Source organism: Amblyomma americanum, chromosome 9, assembly GCF_052857255.1.
Source record: "Amblyomma americanum isolate KBUSLIRL-KWMA chromosome 9, ASM5285725v1, whole genome shotgun sequence".
NCBI lineage: Eukaryota > Metazoa > Arthropoda > Arachnida > Ixodida > Ixodidae > Amblyomma > Amblyomma americanum.
In genome coordinates, this window is record NC_135505.1 from 147,299,714 (window position 1) to 147,316,058 (window position 16,345).

The following is a 16,345-nucleotide window of genomic DNA, read 5'->3' on the forward strand; positions in this document are numbered from 1 at the left end:
CTGCTGAAAGTCTATGAGAGACAAATACATGATGCAAAGTCTAGCCTTCGAAGAACTCTACGACTTCTAGCAACCTGTTCTTGTCAAACAAAATTATTGGCAAACAACATATTTTGTACGCCAAGAGTTGGAAGCAAGGTTTTTCAAGATACATAAATTTGAAATTGTATCGGAAAATGGAGACAACAAGCAAGCAGTCTCAAAATAATGTTGTATTTGGTTTAGTGGCGCATAATCATCTAAGGCTATCATGCGCCAGAAAGTAATGCTGGTAGCAACATTCCATCTTTTTATTTACTGTAGTTCTGAATTCTAAAATGTGAAAATGCACATAAAAATCTACACTTACAATAATAACATGCATTATGCTGTGCTGCAAAGAGCTCTCACAAGTTTTCACAAGCTTGAAAAATGCAATGCACAATTGCAAGGGCCTCAAGCCTACAGTCAAGACCACCGCCCCTTCAAATTTTGCCACAAATGATTTGATCGTGAGCAGCGCATCGCATCAGTCCAGAAATGCATCATTTTATGTAACCCCAAAAGGTTCTGTGCAAATATAGAGGTGGAGATATTTCCTTGTTTTATTTTTTCATGTGCTGTACTTACTCACATAATGAACGCACTTTTTTTTTACCCCAAAAGTTTATGAAAGGTTGGGGCACACATTCATTACACAGAGTAACGTACTATCAAAATATTTATATACTTCAACAACAAAAATAGAGGATGCATTCATTACGCAAGTGTGTACGGTGTCGAACCATTAAAAAATCGGCAAACCTGCTCCAGACTAGTGCAGCATTCCATTTGCCATGTCCCTGCTCCTTCATGCACAGAGAGCACGGGTTCAGTAGGAAGGAAAGCTGGGGTCCACAGTCTTGGTCCAGGCCTCCAGGCCGCCTCGCACGTCGCACACCTTGACCGCCTGCTTCCAAGCCTGCCTCAGCTTTTCGACCGCAAGCTGGGAGTCGTTGCCGCGACGGCAGATGACCACCACTGCAAAAGCAGGTTGGCCACCGGGCAGCTTGTACCCATCCATCATCATCATCCAACAAAACAAACATTAATTCTGCGTACCAACAAAACACGAGGCAGAAAGAAGGAACTCTGACAGGGCACACATACGGTGAATACACATGGTATATATACATACACACTTGTTCTAGCTAGTATACATACTGTCACGAGTCTGGAATTTAACAAGGGAGATGGAAAACTTAGTTGCAATTTATATCATGCATATATTTTAGCAGTGAACTACTGTGTACTGAACAGTGATAGGGCACTCAAAATGCATTCGTTAACTCTTGCTACTGGTGTTTTGTATGTGTATGTGTTTTACTGTATGTAAATAGCCTACTTCTCTATACCTACTCTACCCAGCGGTTTCTGAGCTGGCACCCCACTTCTTTTTGTCAAATAATCCACTGCTATGATTATCCTATGCTTGCACAACTATTTAGTGAAAGAAACAACACTGAGCTGTCCAGCAGTGGATTCAATATTGGCAAGCTGGATGCGGACAGCAGATGCTGCACAGTTGACATGAACGCCCTGTGGTGAAGTAAAGCGCCCTGCCCCCAATGAAACTTGTGACCACAATGGTACACATGAAGAATGCCTCCCTGGATGTTAAAGACATTGAAAATTCATTAGAATTAGTATACAGAGATTTCCAAATTATACCTCACCTGGTCGGCAACTCTACAGTATTTGCATGTAATTTAGCATCATGGCCACTTCATAATAGGACATGACAAGGGTGCCCTTACCTTCTGCAGCGTCTGCTATCCTTCCCTCCAGTGAACTCAGCTCATTATCCAGTTCTTCAAATGGAACATCTGGACAGCAGCACAGTCAACGAAAGCCTAGCATTCGCAAGTGCAGAAGATTTTCCCTGGAGCACATAGGCCACAAACCAGACACACTTCAACAACACAACATAGTGTAGCTTTCCAACGTAGAGTTATGCTATCATCTAGCATCAAAGCAGCCCTGAGTAGCTATTCCTCCACAGTTTGTAGTGATATAGACATTAAGGAGTGAGGACCTTCTCGAAATGAACAATGACAATGCAACCATTGCAAGTTTCCCTGTTTCAAGGCAGCTGCTTACACAACGAACATAAGTTTTAGCTCCCTTTCAAAGATCTTGTGCTGACCACTAGCTTTCAAGATGGGCTTGAATACTTGAAATGGTGATGTGACATGCTTGTGCTCAGGGGCCTAAGGATTCAAACAAGATGTGATGTGAAAAGAACAGACAAAGGATACTGATACTGCCAGGCAAGTGGCACATCTCAAACTGGCACTCGGGTCGGACGTCCAGCAAAAGACAGCCTGGCTGCTTGCGCAGAAGCCGATCCTTCAGGTCCTGAAAGAAATCAGCATGTCGGAAAGTTGCCATTACTGTGTAGTCAACCGCTACAGGCAACATTAAAGAGGGAAAAAGTGACAGCTCCTCGAAAGAGTTGAGAGCAGGGCATAAAAATTAACTTGCCTGACATGAAATGCGCAGCTCCTTGGGTAGCACAGAAATGCCGCAACACTTGGAAAAAAAAATGCACCAAGTAAAAATATGCAACCATTGGTAAAGACACAGCATGTGATGTCAAACACATTGAAAAGTGCCCTGCTTATTGCACATGACAGCACAAACGTTTTGCACTTGTGACTGCTTCATCCGATCAGCTGTGGAGCTGCAGCCGACAACTAAGACAGATGCAGTTTCGATACATTCAACATGTCTCCTTTCAAAAGCTCCAACAATAAGAGCATTTATGACCAACCTGAGCAGGTCGGTGACACGACAGTCAACCCGGTGCAGGAATTCAGTGTTCAACACTGCCTGAGGTCCATACTGACCAGCATATTCGCAAGGCGTATCACATGTACTGCTTTTTGCAGATCAGATCTCATTATAAACACAAACATAACACAAAACACAGGACATTAAAAGGTGGTGACAAACACAAGTATTCACGATTGTCTAATTTTTTTTTTTTTCTGTGTCTGGTGCTTTTAACTGTTTCCCTGTTTATTATAAAGAGCATCATGTCTAATTCACAAGAGCATCATTTTTGCCCCAGTGCCAATTTTCTTCAAAGTGCATCAACTTGCATCACAAGCCGCCATCATGCTTCCCTTCAGTGTGTTTTGTATCACCGTGCTTTCTTGCAGCTTGTCTTCCAGGACTTCACTGCTATGGATGCTAGCTTTCATTTAAATGTCAACAAGGTAAGCTGCTCATTCCCTACATCAAGGCTGCTGCTAACTTGAAAATTTGCCATGAGCATTATAACACGAGATCTCTGCATGTGTTGCTGGATTAAGAGTAGTTCGTAAGCCTGCATTGCAAATGGATACCTTCAGCAGATAAGAATCACTTATTACCTTATTTGCTGGCCCCATCCCACACCAGGCAGCGTAGTCCTGTAGCGTAGCCTCTGCGGACGGGTTGGAACAGACGGGACAGTCAGGCAGCTTTCCCCTCAGTGCCACCTGTCGCCACCTGGCATCGGTGCCGTCGAACAAGAGCAACTTTCCAGAACAGACCTCTGCAACATACATATATTATTTCCTCTTTTATTGTAAGGGCTTGCATTATAAATTTGTTCATGGGCTGCTTTAAAGGAACACCGAGCAGACCCAATGCATTCGCAAGATAAACACTTTAAATTCTGCTCATGAAACATGCTACTGAACTCAAGAGCAATAGCAACATTCAAATTCTATGCACTTAACAAAACTGACAAACTGAAATGAAATGACTTGGTCTCACTGGGACAGTAAATTTTTAGTGAGCTTCTGCATGCCGAAGCAAGGCTGCAAGTTCTCTAGAGCAGGGCTCCAGCAGACTAATGAGCCCCAATGTGCGCTAAAACATAGGCATACGAGTGTTACTGAATTCTGGCTGATATGCCTGGGAATCAAACCCGCAACCTCATGCTGAGCAACAGAATGCCACAGTAGGATACAAAATTGGGGCGGTTAAGCATCATTTCACAGAGGAACTTACCTCCATAGCCAGTCAGGATTTTCACCACTTCCAGTGCTTGCATGCAGCCAATGACACCCGGAACTAGGCAGAAAATACAGAAAGTTCCAAGCTTGAGGCGAAAGAAAAAAGTTGGAACTCAGGGCTACTGTATTTTTTTCAGCAAGTATTCAAGGCCACCGTACATAATCAGCATTTTCGACATGATGTTCTTTTACTGAACATGCACCTAAACAAACTTCCTCTTCAGTTTTGTCTAGCACCTAGCTCACAGTAGTAAAGTCTGGTCAGACAGGACTTTTTATTCCAAGAAAAAAAGCACTGTCATGTCAATATTGCATGGACCTTAAATATCACATTCCTCATCCAATGTTTTCCTTCTGAATTTCACAGAGCACGCTACACCTATAAAGCCTAAGAATACAAAGACCTTTCACAGGTATGGCCACACAGCTCAGCACCAGCTACATGTCGATTCTGAATGTACTATGCGTCAGAGTAGTCTATATTTATTCTATTATGTGACTAGAATTAAATTTGGTAGCAACTTAACAGGTTCAAAGGCAATGATGCACTGCAGAATATTGAAAAGAAGCTTACACAAACAAAGTTCAGACAGGCACTCACTACATTCATTCATTCTCTGCAAACATGCCACACATTCCTGTCAGTCCAACTCCTATAGCCTGAAACATGGCTTACCCAACATAAATGGCATATCTTCTTTTTCTCTTAACTCTTCCCCCTAAAATTCCAGCTACACCACTTCCCATAAGAAGCTTTCTTAAGCTGCAAAGTGGGAGCTTTGTTTCAGTGCACAGAAAAAAGAAAACAAAGAATGGGGTGCCTCCTATGTTCTCTACTAAAGTGTGCCCAGCGAAGACGGGTAGATACGTGCCCATGCCAGCGACACCTCCTTCCGAGCAGTTGGTGACCGTGGTGGTGGGTGGTGGCTGAGGGAAGAGGCACCGATAGCACGGCCCACCGCCGTGCCCATACACCGTCAGCTGACCCTCCCAACGCAGTGCGCTGCCCGACACCAGCGGTCGGCCCAAGCGCACGCATGCGTCGTTAACCAGGTACCTGGTGGCTGCGTTGTCGCTGGCATCGACCACCACTCGGTACCTTAATGACCACAGAATTGTGAAATCAGGTTGTGCATTCCATTTCACGCCTTGCTTCTGTGAAGGGAAGTTTCTCAAAACGGCTGCTAGCATGAAAGCGAATGCAGCTTCACAAAGGTAGATCTCAATTTCTACAGCTCACAACACAAGTGTACATATTTATGACTCTGTGCCCAGCACAGAGCAACCTTCTTTGTAACAGAATCACATCCAAGCAACTGACATGTCTTTTTTACTACCATGTCATGCACCAAGTAACACGAATACAAATCTGCTCAAATGTCACAAGTAATTAAAAGGCTTCAGCAAGTTAAAAGGTACAGCAACACCAGTACAAAGACAACAAATAGATATAGACTCTATATATTAACATAAGGGTGCGCTAACTGTGGGACAAGATTAGACAACGTGACAGAACACAGAAGTGACGTGATCAGAACTACAGTGGTTTCGCGTTCTGCGTTTTTTCACATAGTCATGTCTTGTCCATAAGTTGGCACACTCACATGTTAATAACAATAACCAACTAGCCCCCTCTAAAGATTAAAGACTCTCCGTACATATTGTTTTTTATCTTTCACAGTTGTGCCCCAGTTGTCTGCAATGTAACCTTCCTGAAATCTCAGGTTTGATGGCATCCCGTCTCATCGGATAGTAAATTCACATCACAAGAAAAAAAAAAGAAAAACACCAAACAAAGTTTAGGGTCAAAAATGTCAAGACATTTTAGCTTCCATTACAGATTTTCTATTTTTCAGTATAACAACAGTGCAATAGTCAGAAATGCTAGAGGTAGACAAAATATAAATAAGCAGCTCTGACCTGCCGATGACATCCAAGGCATTAGAACTGTCAAGAACCGCACAGTGCTGCACATATTCCGGCTGAGAGTTTAGCCTATGGGATACAAGAACCATGAAATGCATTAAGGACTTCATATATTGCAGGCAATGACACTAAGTTGCATATCTATGCTAAATGCAGAGTACGAAATTACAAAAATGAAACGCATACAGGGCAGTCATTTTAGCAGCTTTGTGCTACTGTCACCATCTCAGGATATCAGAAAAATGCAATGTCTGTGATGGCAGAAGCCACCCGAGACACTCCCACATGCTTAGCTGTGAAGCAGAAAACCAGGGTATAAAAGAACATGGCAGAAATTTCAGCACGACAAAACAGAATTAAGTTCCCACATGCAGAAACCTTCCTAGCTGAAGGCCACTCTGCCTTCTAGAGAAGTTTAAGCAAAAGAAAAATCAAGCATCACTGAAGAATGGTACAGTGGAATCAGCGGTATTTTTATCACAAGGCATCAAGTGCCATTGTGAGCGCTGCAAGCTTTACCCAATGGAACAACATGCACACTGGCCCCAAAGTACAGGTGGACATTCAAGAAAAACACTGATTGTTAGACGAGTGACGACTACCCTCGAAATGAAGGCAGCTCCGAAAATTTTATGAGATTTGTGAGAACTAAATGCAAACAAGTTAATTTTGATGGCACTGCATCGCGTATGCCCTTGTGGCGTCACTCCTAATATTAACTACGGCGATCGTTTTCAATGGGCGGAATTTCGATTGCGTTTTGTGGAATATACATCACGTCCAAGGTGCTCAACTATTGAAGATAGAATCATACGCTCTTCTATTATTTACAGAAGTAAAAACTTGCAATATCTGGAACAACCATGTCAGCGCTTGCTATGAGCGGCTCTAGAGATACATTCCGAGATGTGGAAGGCAACGCCTTATGCTCTACGCCAACATCGGTGGCTGGGAGCCCAGGAAGACCAACAGCCTTACTCCCTCCGCCTTCTTATCAAGAAAAACTGCAGGCGTGAACCATTCCCTTTCTCATTCTAGAGTCCCTGGCTTGCTTGAGTAAGCGGAAGCATTGTCATGGCAACAGAGATGCCAAATTTTTTTTGCCCGAGTGGTGATGACAGCACAGCCTGTTGAATGTGCAGTTTAGGCGAAGCATCACGAAGGCAGGGGCAAGTTCCAGAGGACTTACTGCCGAAGGGCAATCACGAGTGAATCTACTTTGGACAAGCCCACTTTGGCTTCCGAGTGGAGAATCTGTCGGTGGAGGTTGCTTGTTTCCACAGCATCAAAATCAATTATTCCTATTCGACCTGAAACGAAACAAAATGAAAGTGGCTCACAAATGAACATTCGCAAACCAGTACACAGAGCACACATTCGCAAAGAAAAACAATCCTTAACAAAGGCACATCAAAATCATTCAGGCAGTTCATGCTTTTATGAACTATAGCTTTCACTTGGTGCTTCAGGCTTCAATTAATATTGCATACTGTACGTTCATAAAATTACTGGAAACAGGTTACACCTGCTCTACACGTCATTCTTGAAGTATGACTTAGAATCGATTGGCGCACTTATTTTATCAGCGATATGCACTACTTGTCTATCCATCACATTCAAACTTTGTGGTTCAAGCTTTTTAATTACGCACACCAGCATAACGTTGCGGATTCTATTGCCGTGTTACAACAGCATGTTAGCGTCGAGGAATGGTTTAATTTTCTTCCAATATTAAAACACTGACCCAACAGCGTCTGCCTAGCTCAAACCCAACATGTCAGCTGCACTTGTGCATATTCTACATAAAAAGGCATACCAACTCCAGCAGCTGCTAGGTATGCAGCACACGGGCATCCCAACCCGCCAGCTCCAACGATTAGCACGGATGCCGACTTGAGAGCCTTCTGACCTGCACGGAAGAAATTGCGTTATTGGGACAAATCATCATCCCGACGCCGGGGAATTCAAAGCTCACTTTCTTGCGTTTTATAAAATTTAAGCGGAAGCACTAATGAAAACCTATCGTGAATTCCCAATACTCCAAAGAAATCGATTCGGTAAGTTGAGAAGTTTCGGATGAACTTGCCTTGTACGCCGAAGCCTGGCAGCAGCATCTGTCTGCTGTAACGCGACACATCGTCACTGCTCAAAGCCGCGTCGATCACACCTCCCAGAGCCTTGAACAAGCGAAGAAGCGCGCCAGCATCAGCGAAAGTCGCGTGAAAGTGGAGTGGAACGAATGTACTTACCTGTTGGTGTGACAGAGCTTGGCGAAGCCGCTGTATCTCCCCATCCTTTGCTTTCACTTGGGCGCGTAGAGCAGCTACCTCCGAGTCATGCGAGTCCATTTTAAACTTTTCTAATAGGTCAACAACGGAAAGCACAGCTGCAGACCACTATTCGCAGTACGTCAAAACGACCGGGCACAGCAAAACAAGCAACCGTCAACCGGAACCACATGTAGGACAACCTAGCAACACCCAAACAACGCCGTTCCCAACGTTCCCATCAAACCTAACCGTCACTTCCGCCGCTATTTGGCGCCAGTTTAAATCAGTCCAAACTCGAGCACTGACTTTCGTTTTCTTATTCCCGAAGTTCATGTTTTAGCAGGTAAACTATCGATGTAAATTTTTGTCAACTGCCAGAAATTTACTAATAGGTTCTGTGCGAAGTTTTTGTGCATTTAATGAATCCTCGCGGGTAGACAACAGGAGGTGGTGGTTGTGGTGGCAAAAAAAACATTCAAGCAAAGAGGAAAGTTTCCGAATATGGGTGCTTCCCTTAGTCTAGAACTTCAGTGCTGAGGGCAGCAACTTTGGTTTGGAGGGAAGGGATGGGAATGTGGCCCGGTTCTAGCTAGAGTTGTTTATATGCTGTATACAGGAACACTAGTACTGGCATATGGCCACGTTACGTGGTAGAGTGAGGTGTACTCTGAGCAGTGTTTGGTTTGGTTTTGGGGGTTTAACGTCCCAAATCGACTCAGGCTATAAGGGACGCCGTAGTGAAGGGCTCTGGAAATATGGACCACCTGGAGTTCTTTAACGTGCGCTGACATCACACAGTACACGGGCCTCTAGAATTTCGCCTCCATCGAAATTCGACCGCCGTGGCCGGGATCGAACCCGCGTCTTTCGGGTCAGCAGCCGAGCGCTATAACCACTGAGCCACCGCGGCGGCTCTCTGAGCAGTGTGAGAATATTGCAGATGCTGTGTATGTGTATTGAGTGTGTGGCAAGAGATGGCGCCACCATCCCAGCGCCTGTGTGTGCGTGTATGAGTGCGTGGCACGAGACGGCGCCACCGCCGCAGAGCGCGCCCAGCAAGTGCTGTGTGTGTGTACGGCCAGCGCCGGCCCTGTGTAACGTGTAACCCAGGAGAATAAAGATTGCTGTTACGTTATCCCAAAGCACAACAGCAGACTACTTGGGTTTATGGGGGTTTAACATCCCAAAACGACTCAGGCTATGAGAGACGCCGTAGTGAAGGCGTCAGGAACTTTCGACCACCTGGGGTTCCTTAACGTGCACTGACATCGCACAGTACACGGGCCTCTAGCATTTCGCCTCCATCGAAATTCGACCGCCGCGGCCGGGATCGAACTCGTGTCTTTCGGGTCAGCAGCCAAGCGCCATAACCACTGAGCCACCGAGGCGGCCCAATATTGCAGACTACTGTCAGCGGGATCGAGGCCATCGACATTCTCTGCAGATGACCAACCGGGGTCCCCACAGGCGGCGACGCTTGCGTTGAACCTACCCTTCACGATAGATAACTGACTACCCCTACCTCCGAGTCAAACAAGCGCACGTCTCCAGGCCGTGACCAAGTGACCTATGAAGCTACCACAAAACTAACTCGTAACTCACACCTCCGCATCCTCGACTATTACAATGTTTCTTGGATGTTTGGCGAGGTCCCCACAGGATGAAAGCTGGCGAAAAGTGTACCCGTCTTGAAACCTAGCTGGAAAGCAGCCAACAAGTTACGCATCTTTCCCGCCCATTACCCTACTGAGTTACGTAGGTAAGCTTACGGAGAGAATGATCTACAAGCGCATTACATGATTCATTGAAAGCCGTCAGCGATTGATAATGTCATCGCCCTCGTTTAGTCTAAGATCGCTATGCTATGTGCACCCCGACAGCTGTCTTTCTTGACATCATGGCTGCTTTTTACTCTGTTTTTCATCATGATACTCGCAGCCTTGGCCAGTATTGGTCTCGGAGGGAAATCATACAAGTCGGTTGAAAACTGCTTAATAGAGCGGGAAATTATTATGAGTAATCGAAACCGTCCAACGTCGTTTCACGCAGTAGAGACGGGCGTACCTCATGGGGCCGTACTCAAACCTATCCTGTTCAACATCAGCCTGATACATATAACAAGAAGCCTACCTCGAGGAGTACATATTACGATTTGTGCTGATGACATCTGCATCTGAAGAGCGTCAAATTAAGTGCCACGTTACCGAGGAGCGTCTCCAGAGAGTGTTATTGAACGAAATCTGCAACGCTCGCTAGAAAAAAAAAGTGTCATGGCTTTCGCAAGGAAAAAAAATACCGGGTACCCGCTTTCCTTAGGAGGACGGGCGTTACCTTACCTTACGTCCGATTAGTTACGTACGATTCCTTGACATTGTTATAGACAGGATTCTCTCTCGGACTCGCCAGATTAAAATGCTCCGTGAGATGGTTAACTTGCCACAACATCCCAAAAGTTCAGATTCATGGCGGGAGCACGACGGGGCTGCCACTGCAGCTCCATGTTTCTTCAAAAAGCCTATGTTGAACGAATATTACGTTCCTTCTTGCCAGTTCTTCACAGACTATCGCCAACAAGTAAAATGTCACTAGAGGCCGCGCGGAACAAATGCCTGCGTGTATGTCTTGGCCTCCCAAAGAGTTCATCGGCTTCAGGAACAGTAGCGGAAGCAGTACGTCTTCCGCTCGACATCATCGCCTCTCAAGAAACTCTATTACATTTCAGTGGATTCCAGGTCTGTGGAAACGCAGCCAACGAAAAAGAGGATGAAGCAGCCCGCAGCGGTCATGAACATCTGAATTACAAGCTGATTTACTTCATGAGGTATGAGGTATCTGGGCGAGCTTGGCCAGGAGTGTCAGTAGGAAGAGAAAAACAGTGGGTGAGAGCACCTACCCGGGGGATCTCTATTGGTCCCTTTATGTGCAGTGTTCACCAATGCAGTGAACAGTTAGTACCATGCGCGTACATTTGACCTTGACGATTTTCTCAATGAATCGGAAGATCCTGAAAACCAGTATGCGAGCAGAATCTTAGCTTTGTCAGGAATCTATCGGCTGTCGAGCGGAAAATGCTCAGATCGACATCGACAAACGCCAGCTTGGTCAGTAGACCGCCGGTCTCTGCCTCTGCATTGTTTTCGCTCTCCTCCCTCTCTCTCACCTCTTCCCTCACGACGCTTCTGGAACCTTTCGCGCATTTCACTTTTGAAACGAATTGCCGGTTGACCTTCAAGTGAGCCAGAGGTCAAGTGTGGCTATAGGCCTTACCACATGTGGTCCACCGTGGTGACGCACCACTTAACCTTTCGATTAGCCGGTAGGGGGCGGTAGAATAGGCCGCAGCGTTCAATGGGTGACCAACCTCTTGCGATGAACCATTAACTGCCACATGCCAGGGTGGGTGCGCTGCCTATCCAGTGTGCGGAACACAGCGTTACAGAAGCCAAGCCGCGTCTACTTGCTCAGCAGTAGCTAAACCGCAGCTAAATTTTTTGTAACCTCTTCCTGCAGCTGCCTGCATGCATACAGCACGGCAGTATGGCTAACGGGGCTTCTTACAGCCATCACCGATGCAGACTGCACGAGAAAAATGTTTCAAGACACCCAAGTCGTATAAAAAAAAATTGGCTGGCGGTTTAGCATTACTAAGCACGAAATACTGTGCGAAAGCACAGTTTTTTTCAGGTGTACATCGCCGCCACGTACCTGAAAGCGCGATTGAGGTGTCCACTTACCCAGGAAACGCCGGCGGCCTATGGTCCAGTGCCGAGTTTCTGCAGCAGTGTTATCAATGCAATGTACGTACATTGCTCTAGTGCCGTGTTTCTGCCGCAGCGTTGTCCATGGTAATGCATGTAGCGCACATACCACTGTCATTACCGCCACATGGCTCAAAACGCGACTATTATAGTTTCATATTAGTATTAGTTGACGAAGACGACGACCTGCAATGCACAGCGCGAGTGTGTGTCGCAGTTTAACACGGTGTGATCGGCTGCTTTGGAAGGTGGGGTCGTGCAGGGGTATGGTGTCCTGGCTTAGATGGCTTAGATTTTTCTTTTCGGCAAAATTTCCATGCAATAAAGAAAAAAAAACTGCGGCGACAGCCTAGTGCTCTCGTGCAGTGGCCAGCGAAACTGATCCGCTCGCGCCGCCGCGGGTTCGAGGCCCAGTCGAGGAAATATTTGTTTACGAAGTGACCCTCAACGTCATAGTTCTTGTAAACCAGCGCAACGGCTCGAAGCCAAACAGAAAGGGACAAAACACAGCGCTGATGTTGTACCTCAAGGTCAAGCATCACACCGGTTTGACCTCGTGAAGCGATGCTTTCGCACTGAAACATATTCGTGTGTGCAGGCGTATACGTGGTGCTTCCAAGGGCTGGTTGGTCCGGTTTGAACCACGAATTTCTTCTATCGAAAAAATAAAGGGGGTTCAGCGTGCTTTTCCTATCGTAATTTTCTCAATTCCCTTTCCCACACTGCAGGGTAGCAAAGCCGTACTCTCTTTAAAGAAAAAGGAATGCGGTCACTGACCATGTCATGAAATTCAAAGACATTTCGGAACCTCGTACGGGTTCCTTGATCACTGAGCGGGACAAGAAATTGTCGCTACTTATATACGTAACACGTGGTGCAAGGAGCGTGCGTAGATGGGTGGCATGGTTCCTTGCACCCGGTTCATGGTAGCTGGTGTCGATTGGATGATTAGAGATTCCATCAGGGATTCCATTAGAGATTCCATATAGATGACATGGTCAGTGACCGCATCACTTTTTCTTTAATACAATGCCTGACCAGACGAACTTTCGTCGAACCATTGATTACCGTACTCTCTGAGTGAGCCTACCCCGCTTTTCCTTCTCTTTCTCATCTCTCCCTTTATGAAAAAGAAAAACTATAGTCGGATACAACTTAAGTCTGCAGTGAAGCTCCGCCCATATTCGGGACCGCTGCACAGAATTCCTCCACGACGAAAAAGTAGTCTGCTGTTGAAACTTCTTGTTACGTAAACAAGAAGCTTATCACAAGAAAAAAATTATAAGCTCTAGAGCTTTGATGCCTGGCTTTTTGGAGCTAGTCAAACCTTAAAAAGCTGACTTTGTTTACTGTTGCGATCTACCAGTGGAGTAATACAGGGCGGCGCGGACCGTGGCCCAGAGTTAGCAACTGCCGTTTTTCTTCTTCGCCTTCTTTACAGCGCCCTTGTGTTCCGAACATTGCGCTCTTTCAGGCTCCCATGGCTACCTCACACTGCCATTCATCGATGCGAAGCAGTGCACCCGCTTCTACACCTTTTAAGTTAAACCAGTTCGAGTCCGAAAACACAGCGTGTATTATACACAAGCGGCGCCCTCAGAAGAGCCCCAGAGGCCGGCCCGTGGCGATGTCCAGGTCGACGTCCACCAGGGCCGGCCTGGTGGGCAGACCGGGCATGGTGGTGACGTCTCCGGCCAGCGCATACACGAACCCCGCGCCGGCACTGAGCCTCAGCTCGCGCACGGGCAGCACGAAGTCCCTGGGCGAGCCCAGCAGCTTCGGGTCGTGCGATAGCGACAGGGGCGTCTTGGCGATGCACACCGCCAGCCGGCCGTAGCCCTGGCGCTCGAAGCGCTCCGCCTGCTTCTGGGCCGCGGCGCTCAGCTCGACGCAGCGGGCCCCGTAGATGGTGCGAGCCACGGCCTCCAGCTTGGCCGCGATGCCCAGCGACAGGTCGTACGAGAAGCGCAGCTGCGATGGGGAAGGGCGTATGCACGTCAGACACGCACGCAACACCGCCGAGTCTGCAGTGCCACAGGTCGGTCCAATCTGTGTACTCACTGATGCTCACAAGTTTGTGTTTGAAGCTAGCGTTTGAACCCGAAGTTTGGATCTGAATCTGAAGGTTGATCTTGAGCGTTGATGGTGGCATTATAATGAGAACTACAGTCAGGCCACAAGGACAAAACGGGCGTCAAAAAGCAACGCATAGGGCGGTGCGCAGTCTCTTGCTGCTATATAAGTTAAAAAGTTAAACTTGTGAACACGGATGGCTGTCGTATTAGCCGCCCAATTCACGCCCTGAACGGCAGCCAATGGCTGCAATGTGGTTCAATGTAAGACAGTTACTGGCACTGAAAAAAAGTACGCTTATGATTTGAGTAAGTCATCGAATGTTCTGTCTGGTGCATATCATGCAGCTCACGACAAACCTTTCTGCTATTGCCAGTGTCTCTTTGCACTTCGAAGGAAAGGGTACCTGCGGCCTAGACTTGGAGCAGGCGTCCTCGACGGCCTTGGCAAGGTCGACGGCGCCCTCCCCGCCCAGCGCCCAGTGTCGGCAGACGACGGCGCCCTGAGCTCCGGCGGCCACGCTCAGCTCTCGCACCAGCTCCAGCTCGGCGTCGCTGTCGGTGGAGAAGGCGTTGATGGCCACCACGGCGGGCAGGCCCAGCTTGGCGGCGTTCTCGATGTGGCGCGCAAGGTTGCAGAAGCCGCTTCGCACCAGGGACACGTCCTCGCGGCTGTACTCCTCCGGCAGGGGGGCTCCCAAGGCGATCTGCACAGGGCCGAGGCGTTTACCCTTGTGGCAACGAGTACTCCAAAATGCCGATGCCGGTGGGAGCGTTCATTATCTCTAGGCCGGGGTGCTTATTGCTGAGTGTGAGTAGCCGGATGCAGTAACCAGCGATGGGGTGTGGGGAACACCTCCATCCATCCATCTCCACTCACACAAGGCGGGAGTCTATGTGTGACAGGCGCAGCGAAGGACAGGGACGACACTCGTGACGTCACGAGTGCCGCGAGTGACCGGCTTTCTGACCAATCAGCCTGGTGCGTTGTCACGACGTCATGAGTAACGTCACTTCATTATGACCAATCTGCGTGGCGCGTTGTGATGACCTCGCATATCTTACAATGGCGCCGCATAAATTTGGCCGTAACAGCTAGCTGTAGATTTAATACACAGAAGCGCAGCTCTTTAAAAACTGTTGTAAGGGACAGTGTGCACGACGCGACAGTGTACGGTATGACACGATAGAGTAGTGGGCTAATTGCCATATATGCAGAATGTCATTCCCTAATTTACATTCATATAGATCCCTTCGAGTCCTCATACCCCTCCTGGCGCAGTGGTGCAGCGGTTAAGCGATGCGCCACTGCCCTACGATGGCAGGTGCTCCCAGCGGTGTGCCAGTTGTGCGCCCCAAGTTGACCTTCACGAGCGGCCAATCATTAATTCAACTGTCGCCTGCCACGGTGGGCAGGCAAGTGACCGCGTCGAGAAGTGACGCCTCGCGCGCTCACCAGGGGTCCTCCGCCGTGGACCTTGAGCGCTCGCACGGTGGCCACGATGACGACGGCGCTGGGCGACAGTCCGGACGCCCGGCACTTGATGTCCACGAACTTCTCCATGCCGTTGTCGGCGCCGAAGCCGCCCTCGGTCACTGCGGGGAACGCGTGAACCTCGGCTCATACAACCGTCATGCCTGGCGTAAGCAAGAAGGCATACAAAGGTGAGGACATCGACAAGGCCGCAGAAATTAGCTTCGGATAATGCCAAAACCCACTTTCTTTTTTATTTATTAAATTCTTGCCTCCCTGCTCAAAATGATGGCGCGGAGGTCTGAATCGTCCAACAGATCACGCCACCGGGTTTGTATTGCGTACCTATAAAGTTACGGGCCTGTTCCGAACTCCATGCACGGCTTGAGGAAAGCCGACACCTATACTGGAAGAAACTGAACTTTCTGCCTCAAGCTACGTGCAGACGCTGCTCTGCTTCCTACACCGTGAAACGACCGCAGGGGTGCGTACCGACGTAGCCGTTGGGGCCGACCAGCTTCAGGGCCATGCGGTCGGCGATGACGGACGAGTTGCCGTGCGCGATGTTGGCAAAGGGTCCGCAGTGGATGAGCACTGGGGTGCCTTCCAGGGTCTGCAGCAGCGTCGGGCACGCCGCGTCCTTCAGCAGAACAAGCATGGCACCCGCTGCACCCTGCGCATGCAGCATGCGCAGAGAGAACTGTGCTCCAGGCGCAGCCATATATGGTGGGCAAGAAACCATTCCTGCCATCCAAAGCACTGAATGACGCACTTTTTTCCGTCGGCAATGATTGATATTTACAGCACAGAGATGCGAATG

The 16,345-nt window shown here is 48.0% G+C and overlaps 2 protein-coding genes across 3 annotated transcripts in view; both read right to left on the reverse strand.

Moving 5' to 3' along the window:
* Nucleotides 1-688: 688 nt before the first annotated feature.
* On the reverse strand, nt 689-8,426 carry Uba4 (Ubiquitin-like activating enzyme 4). Of its 2 annotated transcripts, XM_077638005.1 has the most exons (12): nt 8,201-8,425; nt 8,038-8,128; nt 7,768-7,860; nt 7,141-7,261; nt 5,946-6,020; nt 4,898-5,124; nt 4,021-4,083; nt 3,396-3,559; nt 2,503-2,550; nt 2,277-2,376; nt 1,776-1,844; nt 689-999 (listed from the first exon to the last, which is right to left on the reverse strand). In XM_077638005.1, the coding sequence occupies exons 1-12, from the start codon at nt 8,297-8,299 to the stop codon at nt 851-853; spliced, it is 1,299 nt and encodes a 432-aa protein (XP_077494131.1). In that variant the 5' UTR covers nt 8,300-8,425; the 3' UTR covers nt 689-850. The 2 variants fall into 2 exon arrangements, with proteins under 2 accessions (XP_077494131.1, XP_077494130.1); XM_077638004.1 differs by having other exon boundaries at nt 690-999; nt 8,038-8,426.
* Nucleotides 8,427-13,537: 5,111 nt separating this feature from the next.
* The window catches only part of pug (pug C-1-tetrahydrofolate synthase, cytoplasmic), a 31,863-nt gene continuing 29,055 nt past the window's right edge, over nt 13,538-16,345 (reverse strand). The window contains exons 14-17 of the mRNA XM_077638038.1: nt 16,018-16,198; nt 15,508-15,647; nt 14,459-14,758; nt 13,538-13,950 (exon numbers count right to left, since the gene is read on the reverse strand). Of these exons, the coding sequence (XP_077494164.1) occupies nt 13,576-13,950; nt 14,459-14,758; nt 15,508-15,647; nt 16,018-16,198 (996 nt within the window). The 3' untranslated portion in view covers nt 13,538-13,575. The remainder of the gene's footprint in view (nt 13,951-14,458; nt 14,759-15,507; nt 15,648-16,017; nt 16,199-16,345) is intronic.

Coding starts and splice junctions, on each gene's coding strand:
- Uba4 (XM_077638004.1), bottom strand. CDS start 8,299: ATGGACTCGCATGACTCGGAGGTAGCTGCTCTACGCGCCCAAGTGAAA. Junction 7,262..7,767: donor CCTAGCAGCTGCTGGAGTTG/GTATGCCTTTTT, acceptor GTTTCGTTTCAG/GTCGAATAGGAATAATTGAT. Junction 5,125..5,945: donor GCCTTGGATGTCATCGGCAG/GTCAGAGCTGCT, acceptor GTGGTCATTAAG/GTACCGAGTGGTGGTCGATG.